Source organism: Triplophysa rosa, linkage group LG19 (genome assembly GCF_024868665.1).
Source record: "Triplophysa rosa linkage group LG19, Trosa_1v2, whole genome shotgun sequence".
NCBI lineage: Eukaryota > Metazoa > Chordata > Actinopteri > Cypriniformes > Nemacheilidae > Triplophysa > Triplophysa rosa.
The window spans coordinates 1,569,543-1,593,688 of record NC_079908.1 but is presented as its reverse complement, the minus strand read 5'-3'; the positions used below and the strand labels follow the sequence as shown (position 1 = coordinate 1,593,688).

Sequence of the window (24,146 nt, the reverse complement as noted above, 5' to 3'; positions counted from 1 at the left end):
GACTATGTTTTAGCATTTTTAAGAACACCCAAGAGGAAATGTAGTACAGTGTTAAGAATTAGCAACATCTGGTACGTAATGAACACATAAAACAAAACAGCCAATGTAACTGGCTGACATCTGGCTATATCAAAAAGCAATTGTGTGCGCTCAAAAAAAAAAAAAAAAAAAAAAATTTCAGGGTGCGTGGAAACAACAGTAATATCAACAAAGTAGCCAAAATTGTCCGCACACGTAAAGGGACACTGCATCGTAGAATGAAAATTCAGTCATGAATTACTCACCCTGAACTGTACGATAACCCTACCGTTCATCTTCAGAACACAAATGAAGATAGTTTTTTGTTGAGATCTTCATTTGTGTTCCGAAGATGAATGGAGGAGTTATTGTACGACTTCAGGGTGAGTAATTCATGACTGAATTTTCATTTTATGGCAGAGTATCCTTTTAATACAAGACACTAAAAATGTATATCACAAATTCTCTCGATTCTAGAGACCGTTTGATTGGAAACAAATTGTTGAGATGCTGAAGTGCAGAATAATGTCATAAAAATGTTGATCCATTTTGGTGGAGATGAGAGACTCATTGTTTTAAGTGCTTATATCTTATACATGCTAATATTTTCATATGTCCTTAAGGCTGACATATTTATACTAAATGGCAAAAACATTTTGTTCCAAATCTGTATACATTTCTTTGTTTGGTTGAACACAGAGAAAGATATTTGGACGAATGCTTGTAACCAAACAGTTCTTGGACCCCATTGACTACCACAGTAGGAAAAATGACAGTAGTCTAAAGTTCCCAGAACTGTTAACTGTCCTACATTCTTAAAAATATCTTATTTTGTGTTCAACAGAACAGAGAAATTACAAAGTAATTTTTATCTCTCAAACTCAAAGGTGAGTAAATAATAATGACAGACTTTCTATTTTTGGGTGAGCTTTCAACATCTTAATGGTAAGTTTTCATCGTGTGAATGACGTGTGTATCATGAAACCCTTGGACAGAGAAAATGGTATGAAAACAAGTTAAGGGGTTAGTTAGTTCTTTACCAATCTATCAATGATCTATGAAAAGTCCTTTATCTTTACGGATTCACGTTCCTCTTCACATTTATTGTTGGTCGGATTATTAGAAGAATGCCTTATTTTACAGCACCTGGAAAAAAACAGCATTTATTGGATTAAAACAAACACATTTAAAACTTGAGTTGAAAAAAAAGAATATTCTAAGTTTGTACCACGTAAAATATCATCTGTACACATTGCTGATTTATAATTTATTCATACAGACACAATCCCGTGATGCTACGCAGGAGCAGGCAGAAGAGGTCACTGTTGGAATCGTGTCTGTGGCGAGGGGGGCGTGGTTTAGCGAGGTCTGCGGCAGGAGAGAGAGCCAGGAGATGAGCGGTAAGTGAGTGGAGTAAATGCAAACAACCAACACCTGTCTCTCATTCCAGTAAGGGCGCAGGGAGACGATATAAAGACCCAAGAGATGCACAATGGGGAGGGAGAGACGGACTGATCACGGACTGCCACGACCACAAACCTCTCAGTAGAGAAAGGAGGACTTTGCTGGATTATGATCTTCTCTAACCGGGCTTAAGGAAAAGCCGTGGATTTATGTGTTGTATGAATGGACTTTTGATTTCTCGTGTGGCAAAGCAATAAAGCTCGTGTCAGTCTCGCCAACCTCGTCCTCTTCCTTTCTTACCCTAGCGAACCCGCTACACTGGTGCCGAAGCCTGGGAAGGAAGTAGGAGGGCCACTGCCATCATGCAGGCAACATCGGGCACGCCGTTTGCAGACATCATCGCATCTCTCGCGGCCCTCCACCGCGAACAACACCAGGCGCTGCTGGACCTTCGGAGTGACCACGAGCTCCGCTTCCAGACCATCTTCCAAGCCCAGCAAGAGGACCGCGAGAGCTTCCGGAGCTGGATGGACCAGGGGGTTCGGGCAGAGGCGTCTGCACCCACGACAACCGCCACGTTCCTGCCGCTGTCGAAGATGGGGCCAGAGGATGACCCGGAGGCGTTCCTCAACCTCTTCGAGAAAACAGCGGAGACTAGCGGCTGGCCCCCGGAGGATTGGGCGAGGCGACTCCTGCCGTTGCTGTCGGGGGAAGCGCAACTGGCGGCTCGGCCACTGCCTGTCCAGAACCTCCTGGTCTTCAACGACCTGAAGAGGGCCATCCTCCAGAGGGTCGGCCGTAGCCCGGAGGAGCATCGTCAGCGATTCCGGTTGCTGGGGCTGGGCGAAAGCGGCCGTCCCTTCGTGATGGCCCACCAGCTCCGGGACTCCTGCCGCAAATGGCTGCTGGCTGGGAAAGGCGACGTCGAGGACATCATCGACCGCGTGGTGCTGGAGCAGTTCATCGCTCGGCTTCCCAAGAGAACGGCCGAGTGGGTCCAGTGCCACCGCCCGACGTCGCTGGACTCAGCCATCCACCTGGCGGAAGACCAGATGGTGGTGTGCTCCGGGGTTGGCGAACCCCTCCCGGCTGTCTCTCTCTCCTCTCTGGAGGCTGTTCCCCTCTCCCCCTCTTCTCTCTCTCTCTCTCTCTCCTCGTCCTGTCCCTGCACCCAGGTCCCGTCCACCCGGTCCACCACGAGTGCCGCCTCGTCGATGGTTCCCACAGCCCGGGGACCACACGACCGGGTACCGTGCTCCGCCCCGGGGATTCCAGGACGGCAATGGGTCCACCCTCTCTCCGCGCCCTTCCCGTGCTCCACTTTCCGCCACTCGGATGGCGGAGACGCCTGGGCCGGCCTGTTGGCGATGCGGCGACCCGGACCATTTTGTCGATCGGTGCCCAGTGATGGAGATCGGGATGATGATCCGGGTTCCCGACACACCGCAGGCTGCCCCCGGTCAGAATGGATGGTACCAAATTCCTGTGAGTATAAGGGGGGTACATACCCGGCTCTGGTGGATTCCGGTTGTAACCAGACCTCCATCCATCAAAGCCTGGTTCGGCCCGGGGCATTGGATAATAGCCGCATGGTTCGGGTACGGTGCGTACACGGGGATGTGGTGAGATATCCTTTAATCCCCGTCATTATTCAATTCAGGGGAGAAAAGCATAGAGTTGAGGTAGCGGTTAATTCACACCTCCGACACCCGCTAATCTTGGGAACTAATTGGCCTGCATTCGCGGAATTATTGGGGTGCTTATGTGCGGGTGTCGCTTGGGGCCCAGAGGTACAGGGAGTCGGTGCGCTCATGCAGGCAGGAGAGGCTGTTACAGGGGAAGCGAGCGGATCCGAGGGGCGAATCCTCTCGGAACGCGATGACTTCCCCCTGGAACAGTCCCGGGACGAATCACTCAAGTTCGCCTGGGAAAAGGTTCGCTATGTGGACGGTCAACCTCTCCAACCTGCCCGACCGCGCTCCTACCCTTATTTTGCAATTATAAAAGACCGGTTGTATCGAGTGGCCCAAGACGCTCAAACAAAGGAAGATACAATCCAGTTGTTAGTACCACGGGGCCCATTGTAATCCTATGGCGGGGCATTTAGGACAAACCACGACACTAAACCACCTCATGGCCCGATTCTTTTGGCCGGGCATTCACGAGAACGTACGCAGGTGGTGCGCCTCGTGCCGTGAATGTCAGCTGGTGAACCCTCCGGCCTCCCCAAAAGCGCCATTGCGCCCATTACCGCTAATGCAGGTCCCCTTCGATAGAATTGGTATGGACCTCATCGGGCCATTAGAGCGGTCAGCGAGAGGACATCGATTTGCATTAGTCTTGGTGGATTATGCAACCCGATATCCCGAGGCAGTGCTGCTCCACAGCATCTCCGCTAAGAGTGTGGCGGAGGCACTGTTTCGCGTCATCTCCCGCGCGGGGATCCCCGGGAGATCCTCACGGATCAAGGCACGGCGTTCATGTCGCGCACGATACACGAGCTGTATGAATTATTGGGCATTAAATCGGTCGGTACCAGCGTCTTTCACCCTCAAACAGACGGGCTGGTAGAACGGTTTAATCGCATGTTAAAAACCATGATTCGTAAGTTCGTACACGAGGACGCCAAAAATTGGGATAAATGGTTAGAACCCCTCTTATTAGCTGTGCGAGAGGTCCCGCAAGCCTCCACGGGGTTTTCCCCCTTTGAGCTTCTCTTTGGACGTCAGTCCCGAGGGGTTTTGGACGTCCTGAGAGAGACTTGGGAGGACGGACCCTCCAACAGCAAGAACGAAATTCAAGATGTCCTAGACCTGAGAATAAAACTCCATACACTGGGGTGGCTATCTATGGAGAATTTGTTACAGGCCCAGGATAAACAGAGCCGGCTGTATAACAGGGGAACCAACCTCCGGAAATTTTCACCGGGAGAAAAAGTGCTTGTATTACTCCCCACCTCGAGTTCCAAATTACTAGCGAAGTGGCAAGGGCCGTTTAAGGTCACACGGCAAGTGGGAGATCTTGATTATGAGGTAGTGCGGTCAGATAGGAGCGGGGCACGTCAAATTTACCACCTCAATCTCCTTAAAAAATGGCAGGAGGTGGAACCAGTGATGCTGGCGACGGTAATTAGTGGAGAGGATGATCTGGGACCAGAAGCGAATATAAAACCACAATCACTCGCTCTGGCTCCGGGAGGAGATCACCTCTCACGCTCCCAGCTCACGGACATAGCCAGGTTGCAGGCGGAATTCGCAGACGTGTTCTCGCCCCTACCGGGACGCACGAAACTCATTCAGCACCATATCGAGACGGTGCCGGGCGTAGTAGTTCGTAGCCGGCCCTATCGTTTACCTGAGCACAAGAAAAATGTGGTTCAGACGGAATTAGCGGCAATGCTCGAGATGAGGGTAATAGAAGAATCCAACAGTGACTGGGCGAGCCCGATAGTTTTGGTTCCCAAGACGGACGGCTCGGTCAGGTTCTGTTTGGATTATCGCAAAGTGAACGCGGTATCGAAGTTCGATGCCTATCCAATGCCACAAGTCGACGAATTACTGGACCGGCTTGGCACGGCTCGTTTTTATTCGACATTGGACTTAACGAAAGGGTACTGGCAGATCCCCCTATCGCCATTATCTAAGGAAAAAACTGCCTTCACCATGCCGTTCGGATTACACCAATTCGTGACACTTCCGTTTGGCTTGTTCGGAGCGCCGGCCACCTTTCAGCGCCTCATGGACCGTATCCTCTGACCCCATACGGCATATGCCGCTGCTTATCTAGATGATATCATCATTTATAGCAACGACTGGCAGCGGCATATCCAACACTTGAGGGCGGTTCTGGGAGCGCTGAGGGCGGCTGGTCTCACGGCCAACCCGAAGAAGTGCGCGGTTGGGCGGGTGGAGGTTAGGTATCTGGGCTTCCACTTGGGGCACAGGCAAGTGCGGCCCCAAATTAATAATACCGCAGCCGTTGCGACCTGCCCGAGTCCCAAGACCAAAAAGGAGGTAAGACAGTTCCTGGGGCTGGCGGGATATTACAGACGGTTTGTGCCCAACTATTCGGACCTCACCAGCCCGCTGACTGATCTTACTAAAAAGGAGGTACCAGATCCGGTCCAATGGACAGAGCAGTGCCAGCAGGCGTTTTCCCAAGTGAAGGCTGCCCTGTGTGGCGGGCCGCTCTTACACTCTCCTGACTTTTCTCTCCCTTTCTTGTTGCAGACTGTTGGGTGCCATCCTGGCACAGGAGGTGGGGGGTGAGGAACGGCCAGTGCTGTACATTAGCCACAAGCTCTCAAAGAGAGAGACTACGTACAGCACCATCGAAAAGAATGTTTGGCCATCAGATGGGCCGTTCTCACCCTTAGGTACTACCTCCTGGGCCGGGAATTCACCCTCTGTTCGGACCACGCTCCCCTGCAGTGGCTCCACCGCATGAAAGATACCAATGCCAGGATCACCCGTTGGTATCTGGCGCTACAGCCTTTTAAGTTCCAGGTGGTCCACAGGCCGGGTGCGCGAATGGTTGTAGCCGACTTCCTCTCCAGGAATGGGGGGGGGGGCTGCAGGCCGGACGGCTCACCGGCCTGAGGCGGGCGGTGGGGGTATGTGGCGAGGGGGACGTGGTTTAGCGAGGTCTGCGGCAGGAGAGAGAGCCAGGAGACGAGCGGTAAGTGAGTGGAGTAAATGCAAACAACCAACACCTGTCTCTCATTCCAGTAAGGGCGCGGGGAGACAATATAAAGACCCAAGAGATGCACAATGGTGAGTGAGAGACGGACTGATCACGGACTGCCACGACCACAAACCTCTCAGTAGAGAAAGGAGGACTTTGCTGGATTTTTATCTTCTCAAACCGGGCTTAAGGAAAAGCCGTGGATTTATGTGTTGTATGAATGGACTTTTGATTTCTCGTGTGGCAAAGCAATAAAGCTCGTGTCAGTCTCGCCAACCTCGTCCTCTTCCTTTCTTACCCTAGTGAACCCGCTACAGTGTCTTACCCAGATATTTTCTGCATGTGACTGATGGCCTCTGGCAGAGGCATTCCTAGACTCTCTGGAAGAAGAAGACTTAGCAACCCTGAGAAAACACTTAGACTGCCAATGAGGATATAAGGCAGAGATTTGTAGTAGCCTCCTGCAATGAAAAAGAAATGTTTTTTTTTAAATAATAACATTGCCAAGCTCTGTAGTTTGGTAAACATGACCACCATCTCATAAAAGTATCGTGCTGGAAACTGGCATATCAAAACATCTGATTTATTTACAACTCATGTTCTCATTCTATTCTAATATCCACGATCAGGTGATGAATCTAACTGATTCAGATGTTGGGCCTTGACCTGTTATGAATATGGGTCAGATTTAGAGAAAAGAAAACTACACATGCAAATGCAATAAAGTCAGTCACAAAAACAGCTGTGTCCACGCCTTTTCGGCTCCGTTTTTTAACTGTGTGCCTCTAGTAATTTCTGAAAGTAGTTTTTTAATGCCGAAAGAGGCGTTAAATTCCAAAAGAGTCTAGCTGCAGAGGATGCAATCTCAGCCGCGCTTGCACACTCGGACACATGTGCTGTCAGACAGATGTGTGTTTTAGGTGCCGTGTCACAGGCCACTTGTAAGTATTTTTATTCATTTCGTACACGATTAAGTTGAAGTAAAAGTGATTTTAATTATTAGGTAAATGTTATTGAAAACGATCCTGATATTTACTGTTCCGATATATCTCGCAGGCACAGGCCCCTCGATGTTGTTAGAGGGAGGGTTCAGCGACCGCTAACGAAATTTTGTAAGTATATTTATTTAATTCATACAATATTAGGTTATTAGCATATATATAGTATTAGCATGTTGTCATGACAAACTAGGTCAATTTGTGATGTATTTTTTGCACTAACAGGAAGAGCCTTAAGTTTCCTTGTACGCGTTACTTTGTAGCAGCTCCGCAGGAAAAGTACCAGTTACCTTAAAAAAAATGTAGTAGTCAAGGTAACAGGCTCAAACTTCATATTTGCTTTTTTAGGTCGATGAAACCAGTCTGTTCACCCTTGAGTTTCCATCAGAGAAGCAGGTGGTTCATTCTTCACGAAAAGTAGGTTTTGTTAGAGGGGTTGCAGCCATTATTGTTCAGCATATTTTTCCTTATCCTCTTTTGCATTGTTGTTCCTTAGGTGCGTGTCATGACGGATATTAAGACTGCCTGTCAGTGGTGCTTGGAGAACTCTGGGGATCTTCTTGTCTCACTTCAGCTATCTCGTACACTGTGCATGGAGGATGAAGAAGCTGCTGAGGCCTTGGAACGGTTCTTCAGTGCAGAGTTCATAGAGGACAATCTTGTAGAGCCACTGGTATTTGTTTTTACATTTATGCAGGACATTTTGGTGCTGCCCTTGTCCACCCTCCAAGAACTGTATACATCTAGAGCAGGGGTGGGGAACCTTGATCCTGGAGGGCCACTGTCCTGCAGTGTTTATCTCCAAACTAATCAAACACACCTGAACCGGCTCATTAAAGTCTTCAGGATTACTAGAAACTTCACGACAGGTGTGTGTTTGAGCTGGTTGGAGCTAAACTCTGCAGGACAGTGGCCCTCCAGGATCAAGGTTCCCCACCTCTGATCTAGAGTATGAAAAGGACTGTGAAAATTACTATGGACCCCTCACATCCAAGCCATCATCACTTTGAACTGTTGCTGTCTGGTCGGCGCTACAGAGAAATAAGCACCAAAACAACCAGACACAAAAAAACCTGTTTATTCCCTCACCCAATCTACGTCATGAACAGTTAAATGTTCTACCCACTGTGCAATTAATAACATTGTGCAATAGTAACCAAGTGTAATGATAATTATATCCACCTGATAGTACTCTATATTTTTATATCATTTTTGTGTAAATAATTTTTTGTTATGCTGTATATAGAACATATTTTGTACATACAATATATATACATGAATAGTTTTACACTCTATCTAATTTTTGTTCTATTCTATTCTTTTTTATATATAGATAACCTGTGTATTGTGTTATGGACTCGCTGTTCTTGTGCACTGGATGCTTCTTTCACCAAAACAAATTTCTTGTATGGGCAGATATACTTCGCAATAAAGCTCTTTCTGATTCTGTATTTTTAGAGAATGTGATGAACAACATGTATCTCAGAATCTTTTGTCAAGCACAAAATTGATAAAGAAAGAAAAAAGATAAAATTGAATGTAATGATTTTATATTATACACGGTAAAGTTTTATTTAATAACGTTAATTAATGTATATTGCCATTATAACCTTTTACGTAGGCATATATGTGAAGTAATCAGACATTTTTAGTATAGATGTTCAATAATGTCTATAATGTATATATCAGCTATAATTGTATAAATCCAGGCCGTGACCTGAATTGCCCGTCTTTACGGTACTCTTAAAAAGCAAAAAACTCCACCTTTTGAAAATAGGATTTTACAGTCCACTTCGTGAAATACATTTTCATTTTCATGTGTTTTTAGGCAGTTTTAACAGGATGTTCTTTTATGCCATTAGTTTGTAAACAGTATTTTGACCCACTGCAAAGTGCGCATGTGCGGCTGAGAGTGCATGTGCCTAAGTGTGAATGCGCGGCTGAGAGTGCATGTGTCTTAAATGCGCATGCGCGGCTGAGAGTGCATCATCTGCAACCAGACCCTTCTCTTAAATTTGGCCCTATGGGGTGGTTTCCAGGACAGGGTTTAAGCCTAGTCCCAGACTAACTCAAATGTTAGTGGTGTCCTGATCGAAAACAACTTGCACTGACATATCTTAAAATAGATCAGTGTGATTGTTTTGTCTCAAGATGCCCACCAGTAATGTTTTTTGTAAACTATGTTTTAAAAACGACTTAAATATCCTAATTTAACCAAGGTCTGGTTTAAAATAATCCCTGTCTGGGAAACCGCCCCTATGAGTCTAAACTATGGAAATTATTCATTTCATTGTTAAGACCCAAAATGCCCTAACTCTTTTATTTTAAAAAGACAGTTTGGATACGTTATGTGGTGTAAATGTAACTTTCTGAAAAAAGCTTCTGTAGATGTGATTGTTTTCATAATTCTTTTCTGTAGTCCAAAATCTGATGATTTCTGCATGTTAGATTTCTACTCACATTTCCATTAGCCGATTGCAGAACAGTGAGGACATTAGTGTACACAGAATAAAGTTTACTGACCTAAGTAGACGAAGTATGGTGCAGATATGCTGCCCACTCTGGATGCCATTGAGCAGGCTCCTAACGCAGTGTTCCTCAAGACAGTGGGGTAAAGCTCGGCGGTTGCAGGGTACACTATTGCAAAGGCTGCTGACAGGCCAAACTTTCCCAACAACACCAGCGAAATGGCAACGGAATTCATATCTATTAGTTAATAGAAGACAAAATCATCACAAAACACATCATTAGACACCCTGACCATCGCGAGAAGCATACAGGTACATATCATGAAAAAGGTCAACATTTTTTGTCACTCATTTCAGAAAGTGAAACCCATACATTATATAGATTCATTACACATAGAGTGAAATATTTCAAGCCTTTATTTCTTGAAATTTTGATGATTATGGCTTACAGATAATGAAAACCCAAAATTCAGTGTCTCAGAAAATTATAATATTACATAAGATCAATAAAAAAAAGGAAATTTTTAAAGGAAATGTCAGGCTTCTGAAAAGTATGTTCATTTCTAAGCACTCAATATTTGGTTGGGCCTCCTTTTGCATGAATTACTGCATCAATGTGGCGTGGCATGGAGGCAATCAGCCTGTGGCACTTCTCGGGTGTAATGGAAGCCCAGGTTGCTTTGATAGCGGCCTTCAGGTCATTTGCATTGTTGGGTCTGGTGTCTCTCATCATAGATTCTCTATGAAGTTCAGGTCAGGCGGGTTTGCTGGCCAATCAAGCACAGTACCACCATTGTCATTGAACCAGCGTTTGGTACCTTTGGCAGTGTGGGCAGGTGCCAAGTCCTGCTGGAAAATGAAATCAGCATTTCCATAAAGCTTGTCAGCAGAAGGAAGCATGAAGTGCTGTAAAATTTTAAAACACCAATGGGGTTGGCGAATGGCATGCGCACGCCAGTCCCCGCCCCGTACATATGGTTATAAAAGGGAAATGGCAGCGGTCATCCACCTATCCTTTGTTCTTCGGAACCTGCGTGGCATATGATTGTCAAGCGATTATCTCTTCGAGACTCTTCACTGCTGGATTTACGACGCAGAGCAGCGGACTTCTCCCTCCTGGTAGCCGACTTCCCCTGGGCGTCTCGGCAGCGAGCTACAGACCTAAAAGAGCAAATTTCTCACAGTTGCAAGCATGTCTCGCAGCTGTGTCCTTGGGTGTGACAGACTCATCCCTGAGTCAGACGGGCATGACACCTGCGTCACAAGCTTGGGGGTCAAGCATGCTGAGGCAGGATTTGTCGATCCGGCATGCTCCGTGTGTGAGAACATGGCGATCAAGGTGTTGCAGTCACGGCTGGCAATGTTCTTTGTGAGCACTGCCGCCACCCCGTCTGCTTCCCAGGCGAGTTCGACTGCCGCTTTGTCAGCTTCGGCTTCGCGGACCACCCATACCCCAACATGGTCACCTGGCTCATCCCCGATGGGCGGCGGTAGACCGTCCCACAGCGGACAGACTCAACAGAGGGATGAGGACGAACTCTCTGTCATAGCATCGGACAGCTACCTCCTGGCATCAGATGCGGAAGACCTCTCTGAGCTCCCGTCCCCGGGCGGTCGAGCTCAAGATGAGGTCGACGCTGAGATGTCAGCCATGCTTGCCCGGGCAGCCGTGAGCATCGGGTTGCAGTGCGCAACACTGCCCTCCCCGAAATGCTCACGGCTGGATGCATGGTTTCTCGGGGTGGAGCGTGGTCAAAAGCCACGCGCCGCCACGGTGCCATTCTTTCAGGCTAAAGCCCTGAAGGACCTGGATGATGGGAAGGCCGACCCAACTCGCATGAGCGAGTTATGCACAGCCACTGACCTCACGCTCCGGGCAACGAAGGCCACGGCACGTGCCTTGGGTTGGACAATGTCCACACTTGTGGTCCAAGAGAGGCATCTGTGGCTCAATCTTGCGCAGATGGGCGACACCCAAAAGGCCCGGCTTTTGGATGCGCCCATCTCGCAAGCCGGGCTGTTTGGTGACACCGTGGAAGATGTGTCACAACAGTTCTCCGCGGTGCAGAAGCAGGCTGAGGCCATTAAACAGATTCTGTCGTGCCGCAATCTGGTCACCTATCGGTCATCACGGTCCCGAGCGCAGCCTGCTTCCCCGGCCTGCTTCCCAGTAGCCCTGCCCCCTATGGCGGACCCTCCGGTACCAGCGCCCTTCGGTCTGGCCCTGTCTCCTCGGGTTTTTACCAAACTCGTGGATGCTGCCATAGCTCCCCTCAGGGAGCAAGGCGTGCGGATACTCAACTATCTCGACGACTGGCTTATCTTGGCACACTAGTGAGATGTGTTGTGTACGCACAGGGACCTCGTGCTGCGGCACCTAGACTGTCTGGGCCTTCGGGTCAACCAAGAGAAGAGCAAACTCTCCGCAGCGCAGAGCTCCTCCTATCTCGGTATGGAACTAGACTCTGTCCGTATGTCAGCGTGTCTCACCAATGAGCATGCGCAGTCGGTGCTGAACTGTCTGAAACTTCTCAGGCGGTCTCCAGCGGTCCTGCTGAAATATTTTCAGAGGCTCCTGGGGCACATGGCGTCCTCGACAGGGGTAATCCCTCTCGGGTTGATGCACATGCGGCCACTTCAGCACTGGCTTCAGAGTCATGTTCCCTGGACGGCGTGGCACACCGGCACCAGGCGCATTACGGTAACGCCTCAGTGCCTTCGCACCCTCACCCCTTGGTCAAAACTGGCTTTTCTCCAAGTAGGGGTTCCACTCGGGCCTAGAATTCGGGCCCGGTACTTCTCATGTTATCCTGAGACCCCGGCCTGGTTACATGCCCAAGGTTCCCACCACTCCCTTCCGGGACCAGGTGGTGAACCTGCAGGCGCTCCCCTGGGGAGGAAGACCCAACCTCTAACATGTTGTTTCCAGTACGCGCACTGCGCCTCTACTTGGACCACACGCAGAGCCTTAGAAGCTCTGAGCAGCTCTTTGTCTGTTATGGGGGACAGCACCAGGGGAGGGCTGTCTCCAAACAGAGATTGGTCCCAGTCCCAAGATCTTCCGTGCCCACTTGCAGTGAGAGCTCTGGCGAAAGGAGCGACTTCGCCGGTTCCCGCCTCCTTCCTTCCCGTTTTATTGAGTATATTACAGTCGTATGTTGAATTCCTCACTCTTTCTCACACCTGTGACCACCCCTCCGGTGGGTTACCCCACCTGGGTTCTGTCCCCCCATTCGGGCTGACACAATTTCTCACATGTTGTTATCCCCACTGGTGAGACCATGTTGGTGTCTCCACATGTAACCTCCCCTTTTGGTAGGATGTGGCCTCCGTAACGCACTCTTCAACGAGGAGAGCAGTGTTTCCCCAGTGTTCTTACCGTGCCGGACGGCGTAGAGACAAACGCCACCACCCGTGATGGCCGTCGGTACAAGCCTCTCAGTATGCTACTAGTACTGATCCCACTGGAAGATCACTTGTGACTCGCTAGTCCAGTCAGTGTCGCTCCGCTGGGAGTCGTGATACGGCTCAGCGCCGTGGCATGTAAAGATAGGTCCCCAGTCTGTCTCGCAAGACAACGTCAAGATTACGACTGTAACCTCCGTTCCCTGATGGAAGGAACGAGACTTTGTGTCTTCATGCCACAACGCTTCGCTGACCCGCTGCAGCGACCGGGAGATGTCTCTCAGGTTCCTCAGCCCAAAGGGTGAATGAATGAGCGCCGTCATCTTCCTTTTATACCCGTATGCACGGGCCGGGGACTGGCGTGCGTGTGCCATTCGCCAAAGCCCATTGGCGTTTTAAATTCCTCTCGGAGATGATAGGTTCTCAAGATCAAACCCCAGTCTGTCTCTCAACACAACATCTCGTTCCCTCCATCAGGGAACGGAGGTTACAGTCATAACCGAGACGTTTTCATGATCTGTAAGCCATTATCCTCATAATTTCAAGAAACAAAGGCTTGAAATATTTCACTCTATGTGTAATGAATCTATATCATACACTGCGTTCCAAATTATTATGCAAATGATATCTTTCTCTGGTTTTCCTAATTTGTCGATGCAAATGACAGTCAGTATAATTTTCAAGTAATCAACAGTTAGGGTACATTTGGAATTTTATTGAACAAACCTCCCACTGACAACAGTATTTATTTAAAAAATGAAAAACTCAAAATGCACTGTTCCAAATTATTATGCACAACAGAGTTTGAAAACATTTCATAGGTTGTAAAAAACTGAAAATGGTCATTTGTTGAATTTGCAGCATTAGGAGGTCATATTTACTGAAATCAAAAGCTATTTCAATCAAAAACATCCTAACAGGGCAAGTTACATGTTAACATAGGACCCCTTTCTTTGATATCACCTTCACAATTCTTGCATCCATTGAACTTGTGAGTTTTTGGATAGTTTCTGATTGAATTTCTTTGCAGGATGTCAGAATAGCCTCCCAGAGCTGCTGTTTTGATGCTAACTGCCTCCCACCATCATAGATCTTTCGCTTGAGGATGCTCCAAAGGTTCTCAATAGGGTTGAGGTCAGGGGAGGATGGTGGCCACACCATGAGTTTCTCTCCTTTTATGCCCATAGCAGCCAATGACACAGAGGTATTCTTTGTAGCATGAGATGGTGCATTGTCACGCATGAAGATGATTTTGCTACGGAAGGCATGGTTCTTCTTTTTGTACCATGGAAGAAAGTGCTCAGTCAGAAACTCTACATACCTTGCAGAGTTCATTTTCACACCTTCAGGGACCCTAAAGGGGCCCACCAGCTGTCTCCCCATGATTCCAGCCCAAAACATGACTCCGCCACCTCCTTGCTGACGTCGCAGCCTTGTTGGGACATGGTGGCCATCCACTACTCCATCCATCTGGACCATCCAGGGTTGCACGGCACTCATCAGTAAACAAGACTGTTTGAAAATTAGTCTTCATGTATGTGTGGGCCCACTGCAACCGTTTCTGCTTGTGAGCATTGGTTAGGGGTGGCCGAATAGTAGGTTTATGCACAACTGCAAGCATCTGGAGGATCCTACACCTTGAGGTTTTCGGGACTCCCGAGGCACCAGCAGCTTCAAATACCTGTTTGCTGCTTTGCAATGGCATTTTTGCAGCTGCTCTCTTAATCCGATGAATTTGTCTGGAAGAAACCTTCCTCATTCTGCCTTTATCTGCACGAACCCTTCTGTGCTCTGAATCAGCCACAAATCTCTTCACAGTACGATGATCTCGCTTAAGTTTTCGTGAAATATCTAATGTTTTCATACCTTGTCCAAGACATTGCACTATTTGACGCTTTTCGGCAGCAGACAGATCCTTTTTCTTTCCCATATTGCTTGAAACCTGTGGCCTGCTTAATAATGTGGAACGTCCTTCTTAAGTAGTTTTCCTTTAATTGGGCTCACCTGGCAAACTACTTATCACAGGTGTCTGAGATTGATTTCAGTGATCCAAAGAGCACTGAGACACAATACCATCCATAAGTTTAATTGAACAATATAAAATTAAATGTTTACGACACTTAAATCCAATTTGCATAATAATTTGGAACGCAGTGTATATGGGTTTCACTTTCTGAAATGAGTGACAAAAAATATTGACCTTTTTCATGATATTCTAATTTTTTGAGATGTACCTGTACATTGCTCAAACATCATTTGAAAACCATTACACACTGTGAAGAGTCAGAGTTCGCATACACCCCCCAGCATGGTTTCTAACTCAAATCTTTCTAGTGCTAATCCCATTACCTTTCTGAAACCAGAATATACTGTATATACACTGGAAAATATAATGCAATATACTGTATTAAACGAAACATTTCCATATACTGGAACCAAGTGCTTTAATCAAGTGACTTAAATGGGATTGCATGTAAAAAGCTACTGCTGTAACTTTTCGATCTGACATTTACTCTGCTCTCTTTTAACATGCTTTGCTTTGATTACACAATGTCAGATCTCACTTTGTGGTATGAGGTGTATAAAGAGAAGAACAAGTCCTCCCAATGAAAGAGTGGTAGACAAGCATAGACGCCTCGACCAGCAGCGAAACATCAGCCAGGCCAAGATGAGAGCAGGAACTTCCACAACTGCCGACAAGAAGCAATTCAGATAGATGTTCCCATGTAGATTGGAAGTGTTCAGAGACAAGGCACAGTATCCAATGGAAACAGATGACCTGAGAAAGAAAGTCAGCGAGCCATTTCTGTGATTTACTGTGTATACTATAGTTCCACCATCATCAACTGTAAATAAAAATGTTTTATTTGTTTTTGATAGAGTACATGGAAGACATCTCACCAGACCAGGCACAGCAGGAGAGTAATGCAGCGGATGTTGGTAGACTTCACCAGGTCACAGAGGCTGTAGGTCTGCAACCTTCCAGTTTTTTCCACTGACTGCAGTGCACGTGTTACAACAAACAGCTTTTAGTACACAGCAATGGAAACGTTTTAAAATCCAAAACCAAACAGCAGGGTAAGCAAGACCACCTGATGTCTACAGCTAAGAAAATATTAGCCATCTTAATATGGAGAGTCATAAGACCATAGCCATAGCTATGGTCTGAAATGTATCCATGTCATCTGGAACCAAAATCTGATTTCTAAAGCACTGCTTCTCAAATAAAAAGTCAGTGTAGGTACAATAAATTACATGTTTTATTAAAGACCTTCCATTGCTTCAGTAGAGTTTAACTTCAGTTGTAATATCTGCCAGTTTGTCCTTACAGAAAATGACCCAACACATTTACATTTATGCATTTGGCAGATTATTTTGTACAAAGCGACTTACATTGCATTATACTATAAATTTGTATGTGCAATCGAACCCATGACCTTCGCGTTGCTAGCGCCATGCTCTAACCACTGAGCTACAGGAAAGCTAGATGAAAGCTGACACAATACTTGAAATGCATGAAATCTTGTAATATGAAGTGAAGTGACCTATTTGTCAGATATGGTGACCCATACCCGAAATGTGACCTCTGCATTTAACCCATCCAGAGAGTAGTTAACACGCACAGCAAGTCACCCGGAGTAGTGAGCAGCTATCACTGCAGCGCCTGGGGAGCAAGTAGGGGTAAGGTGCCTTGCTCCTCAGTCGTTACCCGCCGACCCTGAGAATCGAACCGGCAACCTTCTGGTCACGAGTCCGACTCTCTAACCATTAGGCCATGACTGCAATTATAGAACTGCATGATAAAGAGAAACAGCTACATTAAATGTTAACAAATTGTTAATTAAAAGATTTGATGTTACATTATGTGTAACATAAATGCTTGATGTGTTAGTTTACGTTTAACACTAATAAACCGAGTCAAACTAACTCGGTAGAGTAGTGGTTCTCAACCAGGGGGCTCAGAGGTTGTGCAGGTGGGCCGCAACGGTTCCCCGAAAACCCAACCTTCGGAACTCTATCACGAAAGCACGGAGGAACGCGACTGCAAATTGACGGAGGGCAATGTTCTGCCTGAAGCTGCATGCGTGAGGGCCGTGCAGACTCGTTATAGGTCCCGCGCAATGCGATTTTAGGCTGCGCATTAAAGCTGATATCTACATATGTAAAACACTTTTTTTCACAGGAAAATGACACCACACCACACCATTATACAGATTATCTAACCCAGGGGTCGGCAACCTTTTTGAAGTGCTGTGCCATTTATTTTTTTCATGGCAACCACTGTGCCATTTTAACATCAACGTTTAGTATTACATGTAATTGTACCACAATATTATTATTTTTTAGATTGACACTATTCGTATACTTATACTATATGGCTATAAAACACAAAACAGAAAAAGAAACATTTTGAATAGACTATCATCTTTATTTTTCAATAAAACAAAATTGCACAGATTTCTTTAAAAATTGAAACTGTTTATACAAAACATTTTGCTCCTTTGAAAGTAAGACAGCAAGAGTATAAAACACAAATAGTATTGGAATCCAGTTCTAATGCTGCTTTTTCACATGTGTTATAGTTACCATCTTTATTTTTAAAAACACGTATTTGCACATATTTCTTTAATAACTGAAACTGTTACATATGTATATAAAACATTTTTATAGAACAAAAAGCAGAGCAGCAAGAGTTTGGAAAACAAATAGTACTGGAATCACGTTTTAATGCTGCTTTTCAGTGTTAAGCCAAGGAATACCAGCATGGCCCAGTGTAGGCTAATGCAAGATTAAACAGATGTACAGTACTTATAAATACCAGTTAGTGTGAGCCCTGGTCCTGTTTTCCTTTGCTGAGCTCTGTTATCTTGGGAGCGTAGTGCGTCACCTTAAGTTTCACGCATGCTTCGGAATGATCAACAGTCAAGCGATTGCGAGAGGGACAAAGCACATTGTTCATGTGTGAAAATATTTGCTCGCAGAGGTATGTCGATCCGAAAACCGTCAGCAAACCCAAAGCAACTCTTTTGAGACAGCAGAATTTTTCTGGCAATGATGCCCAGCATGTAAAAATGCAAGATCCCTGATTGTTCACTGCTGTGGTTTCCAACTCCTTGCGGAGTTCTGCAAATTTTGTCACCCAGAGTGCTGAACTCTTGAGCTCAATTAGCTGCATTTCCATGTCCTGTGTATCCATCCACTCTATCAGAGATGCATCGAATTCGTGTCCATCGAAGCTCGCAGGCTTAATCAAAAAAGGGAACATTGGTCCATATTTCCGAAAGTCCCCAAAACGTGTTGTGAACTCCAATTCGAGTTCGGACATGTATTTGGATATCTCACTCGTGTTAACGCTGCACTGCGCGGACAGCTCCCGTACATGTTTGAAATATCGGAATGTGGAGGTAGCGATATCCCTTGAGAAAACTGCCAGCTTGTCAATAAACGCAGCCCATGTTTCGAACATGTTCAAAATGGTGTGTTCTGCACCTTGGAGTCGGAGATTTAGCTCGTTCAAGTGGCCTGTGATATCAGTGAGAAACATGACTTTCAAAACCCACGTCTCATCTTCGAGTTCAGTGTAGACTTGGTCTTTTTCAGCTAGGAAGGCTTTAATACTGTCAAAGCAGCCAACAAATCTCTCCAGAACTTTACCACAGCTTAACCATCTAACCGCCGAGTGGAGAGGGATATCTTTGTACGTGCAGTCCATTTCCTCGAGAAGGGACTGGAACTGTCGGTGTGTGAGGGAAGATCGCTTAACTATGAAATTAACGATCTTTACAACCGTAGCCATAACGCTATTAAGATCTGAATTTGACATTTTTGCACACAGGTTCTCTTGGTGTATTATGCAGTGTAATTTCATAATGGGGTGACCCACTTTTTCCTCAATTAATTTGACAGCTCCTTTCTGTTTGCCAACCATGGCAGGGGCTCCATCTGTTGTAATTGCAAAAATTCTTCCGATGTCAACCCCTCGCTCCTCAAAGTGCTCAAAAAATGCCTTGGCAATGTCTTCCCCTTTTGTTGTGTCAGTCATTGATTTTAAGCAACAGAGTTCCTCTCTTACATTCGAATCACAATATTTTGCCATGATTGCCAAACGTGGTATGTCATTTATGTCCACACTCTCATCCAGCGCAACACTAAACACCATTGCATCCTTCAGCCCAGCTGTTTGCTGCTCATTGACACTTTCTGCCATTTCTTCTATGCGTCTCTGAACAGTTCTGGCTGACATGGGAATATCTTTGATTCTCGATATAATAGTCTCTTTGTTAGGTAACCCATCAAACAAGACCTCTGCGCTAGAGAGGAAAGCATCCTTAATGTACTCCCCGTCAGTGAATGGCTTTCCGTGTTTCGCAATGCAATGAGCAAGTCGGTAACTTGGTTCAGAAGCATTATTTTTCAATCTAGTAAAAACACGAAGACTGCCGGTTTGTTTCTCATAACTGGAGACAGCGCGTCTGATGGACTCTGCCTTATCTGCCTGATCTTTGAAGGATTTTTCGTGTTTTGTTTCAAAATGGCGCTTAACGCTGGAAGTACGGCACACAACATTTTCTAAACATAAAGTGCATACGGCACGATCTTTTTGAAAAACAAAACCGAATTCTTCTCTCCAAGAGGGCTGAAATGACCGAGCGTCAGTTTTTGCCTTCTTTTGCGTAGTAGCCATTTGTGACCCTCGTCTGAAGTCCAGCACCACAGTGAGCGCAAACTACACAATCGATGACACGTGACCTCTAAAGCACAGACAACTTTATGTAAAAGATGTTGATTACGATTACAGATTAACGGGCAATTTGTCATGCGAATACGACCAGGCGTTCAATATTTTTTTAAACTTCACAAACACTAGTTTTGTATTAAATACATAATTTATCTAAATGTGCTTGGCGTGCCATTGATTTTCCCTCGGCGTGCCAATAGTGGCACGCGTGCCTTAGGTTGCCGACCCCTGATCTAACCTATCCTCAATGTACATTGGGGGAGGGGCGCCAGATCTTTAAATGTGTTTACAGGGGGCGCAACTGTGAAAATGTTGAGTTTTCAATGTATTTATTAAAAATTGTTCAATCTCCCTCTGCCGCATGCAACCGCACAGAGAAGAAAAGAAACCTTGCTTCAGGCCTTGCAATCAGATGACGCAAAATGCGCGAGACTTTTTTTTTACGCGCTATCTGCATCGTGTGTACCAAGCAAATTCCACGAGGCGGGAAGCACCCAAAACCACCAACCTCATCAGACATTTAAAGGTTAGTCACATAAAGGAGTGTGAGTAGTTTTCAAAGTTAGCTAGCGCTAAGAGAGAGCGGGACAGTTCAGCAGCTCAAGCGCCACTCAGCTGCAGAGATCACATTAACTGAAAATTCTTTTTTTTTTTATCAGTGATGGAAAAATCTGAAGGCAATCCGTAATACGCCCTTTTCACAATGACGTCACTTAACGTCCGCCTTTTTGCAAAGCAGTGTATCATAACATCCGTCTTGCAACAAAGTTGTAGCGTATCAGTACAAGGTCCTGCCCTTCGGTCTGGCCCTGTCTCCCCCGGTTTTTACCAAACTCGTAGAGGCTGCCTTAGCTCCCCTCAGGGAGCAAGGCGTGCGGATACTCAACTATCTTGACGAATGGCTTATCTTGGCTTATCTTGAGATGTGTTGTTTAAGCACAGGGACCTCGTGCTCCGACACCTAGACCGTCTGGGCCTTCGGGTCAGCCAAGAGAAGAGCATCGCCATTAATCCACGGTTTTTGATTGGGGTAGATGCGGATTGTTTTTTCGGCACCACGTCTTCTATACACTTCCTGATAAAGCACGTTACGGTATCCGAGTAAGCCTCGATGTCGTCATCAGAAGCAGCCCGGAACATTTCCCAGTCAACGTGATCAAAACAGTCTTGCAGTATAGAGTCCGATTGGTCCAACCAGCAGTGAATCGTCCTTAGGGCTGGCACTTCCAGTTTTAGCCTCTGCCTGTAAGTGGGCAGGAGCAGAACTGAAGCGTGATCTGATTTGCCGAAAGATGAGCCGGGGAGGGATTTGTAGCCATCCCGGAAGGGAGAGCAGCAGTGATCCATAACACAGTCCCCACGTGTGTTTGTGGTGATATGTTGAAACTATTATGGAGCTATTTTTCTCAAGTTAGCTTTGTTGAAGTCCCCTGTTATAATAAATGCGGCCTCTGGGTGTGCGGTTTCCTGCTCGGATATGTGTTTGTTAGTGGTGTAACGATATGCGTATTCGTATTGAATCGTTCGGTACGAGGCTTTCAGTTCGGAACGCATTACAAACCGAACGGTTCGTTTGACTAATCCTAAAATAAAATAAAATTGCTTAAAGTGTGTGAAATATGATGTTCTCAGTGCGACTTCGCTCAACAAGGCAACCCAAACGACGTAAAAGGCAACGTGCTGTCTGCCACTCCCACCCACCCCCAAAGAAAAACACAATTACACTTAACCGTTACTCCAGTCAGGCATATGTTGGACTAGCACGTAGCAATATGGCTACTAACTTGAACGCGATTACTAGACCAGAAATAGAAGATCCTCCAAAAACCAACAGGTCTGGTGTTTGGGACCACTTTGGTTTCCCTGTAAATTATGAGGGGGATGGCAAGAGAGTGGTGGATAAAAACACTACGGTATGTCGCATCTGCTACACGACAATAAGCTACATTAGCGGGAATACTTCAAACATGTCAACTCATTTACGCCGACATCACCCCAGTGTGTCAATAGCTGGCACTCGACGAAAACACGGAGAAACACGCACGCTACAAACTATCCCTGCAGCATTTAAGCAGGCATTTCCAACTGATTCGAACAAAGCAAAACAAATCACTGCGGCGATTGGTACATTTATAGCCGCGGATATGAGACCCTACTCTGTAGTAGAAAACGCGGGTTTTAAAAACATGCTTCATGTAATTGAGCCCCGCTACACTATTCCTTCACGAGGCCATTTCAGCAACACCGTAATTCCTGCTTTGTTCAAAAAAACAAAAGCCCAAATAGAGAATCAATTGGCAAAGGCACAAGCGGTTGCTCTGACAACGGACGGCTGGACGTCTAGGGCTACACAAAGCTACCTGACAGTAACGGCACATTACCTTACCGCTGAATGGGAGATGAAAAGCCATGTTCTTCAGACATGCCCCCTTGAGAGTCACACGAGTGAGGATTTGGCCAAAGGGATGACAGAAGCAGTGGAAGTGTGGCAGTTGCAGCGAGCTAATGTAAATATTCCCGTGACGACTTACAATGCCAGGAATATGGTTAATGCTGTTGCAGCTGCCGGACTTGGGCCACAAATAGGGTGCTTTGCCCATGTCATTAATCTAGCATCTCAGAAAGCATTGGCAGTACAGCAGATCTCTCGCCTCCTAGCAAAGGTCAGAAAGATTGTGACTTTCTTTCACAGAAGCACAACAGCAGCCCATGTGTTAAAGATAAAACAGGAGTTGCTGCAGCTTCCTATTCACAAACTCATCCAAGATACACCAACTAGATGGAATTCAAGTAATGACATGATTGAACGATATATTGAGCAGCAGGCTGCAGTGTATTCTGCAATGACAGACAAATCTGTGAAGAAAAATGTTAAAGACATTGTTACTTTGTCTGAAAACGACATGCGACTGGCTGAGAATATCATCAGAGTTTTGAAACCCCTGAAAACTGTGACAACCCTTATGTGCACTGAGTCTGCTCCATCCGTATCCATGGTTCTGCCTATGAAAATGATGATCCTGAAATCTATGGAACTGTCTGATGATGACAGCCCAGCAGTGAAGGATGTCAAAACAGCCATCAGAAATGACCTGCAGCAGAGATACACAGAACCTGCTCTTCAAGATTACCTACACAAGAGCACCGCTTTGGATCCACGATTCAAGACACTGCTACACTTGGATGCTACCACTTGCCTGAGAGTCTATAATGATCTCACCGCAGAGATTGTGAGAATTGAACAGGTATGATTTATATTTAGCTGCTTACTGTATTTACTAGTATTTTTGATTAATTACTTCAATCATTGCCAGTCTTAGTAGAAATTAGTTTACAGTTGATTTCCAACACCTGGTCATTTTATTTCCACTATTGTAAGATAACTGTTGTTTATATTTCTCAGGTATCGCCCAGGGGCCAAGTTACAGGCACCACAGAGCCAGCCACCTCCAATGAGAATCAGACAGTGGAGCCCTCAACATCACCTCCACCAGAAAAGAAATCAGCCATGACTGAGCTGTTCGGAGGACTTTTCATGACCCCTGGCCTTGATGAGCTAGTCATTAAATCTGTGGCCAAAATGGCAGAGGAGGAAATGCAGTTGTTCAGGGCACTGGACTGTATTTCCCTGGATGCCGATCCACTGATATGGTGGAAAACCCACGAGCACTTATACCCTCATTTTGCCATATTGGCACGGCGTTACCTGGCTGTACCTGGAACCTCTGTCCCTAGCGAGAGGGTGTTTTCCACTGCCGGTGACATTGTCACATCAAGCAGATCTGTGCTGTCTACAGAAAACGTGGACACTCTCATCTTTCTGAAAAAAAACCTAAAAATTTAGTAAAGAGTAAAAACACATATATGGTCTCCATTTACTTTCAAATGTTTGGTCATAACAGATTGACATTTTGTTAAGTTATGTAGTTGTTGCCTCTGTAGTTACGTGACTGGCCAAGTAAAAAACACAAATGTGGGATAGACTTTAAAGTTTAAAAGTTTTATATTTTATTTTGATTATACAATTCCTTTGTTCAGTTCATCTTTCTGGAAAAACCTAAAAATTGAACAAAAACAGATATAAAAATTGTTCTTTACTCTGTATTTGTGTCTGTCTACAACCAAATAACATTTCATTTTTTGTTTTATATGCTGCTGAGAAAACACCACAGAAGATGGGTCAAGTATGGCTCATTGTTTAAAGTAAAAAAATCATACATTTTGCTGTATGATGTTAGTTTTAATAAATAAAAATGTAAAAAAAATCAAGGACATTTTTCTGGCATTTCATCTTTTTTGCTGTATCGAAAACGTACCGAACCGGGACACCACTGTGCCGTATCGAACCGAACCGTGAATTTTGTGAACCGTTACACCCCTAGTGTTTGTACAGTTCCTTGAGTGCTTGATCTGTGTTGGCTTGAGGGGGGG

At 45.8% G+C, this 24,146-nt stretch overlaps 1 protein-coding gene across 6 annotated transcripts in view; it reads right to left on the bottom strand.

Moving 5' to 3' along the window:
- Positions 1-399: 399 nt before the first annotated feature.
- Positions 400-24,146, bottom strand: part of LOC130569798 (solute carrier family 22 member 4-like) — a 49,296-nt gene continuing 25,549 nt past the window's right edge. Inside the window, exons 6-11 of one of the 6 annotated variants that reach the window (XR_008964896.1) lie at positions 15,878-15,975; positions 15,541-15,755; positions 9,627-9,809; positions 6,431-6,566; positions 1,296-1,386; positions 400-1,164 (exon numbers count right to left, since the gene is read on the bottom strand). Coding sequence is in view for 3 of the 6 variants with exons in the window: in XM_057359674.1 (XP_057215657.1) it covers positions 1,074-1,164; positions 6,431-6,566; positions 9,627-9,809; positions 15,541-15,755; positions 15,878-15,975 (723 nt within the window). In the remaining 3 variants the exon portion in view is untranslated. Of the gene's footprint in view, positions 1,387-5,954; positions 6,068-6,430; positions 6,567-9,626; positions 9,810-15,540; positions 15,756-15,875; positions 21,393-24,146 lie in introns of those variants that run through there. The other 5 variants (XM_057359675.1, XM_057359674.1, XM_057359676.1 and 2 more) reach the window with 5 other exon arrangements.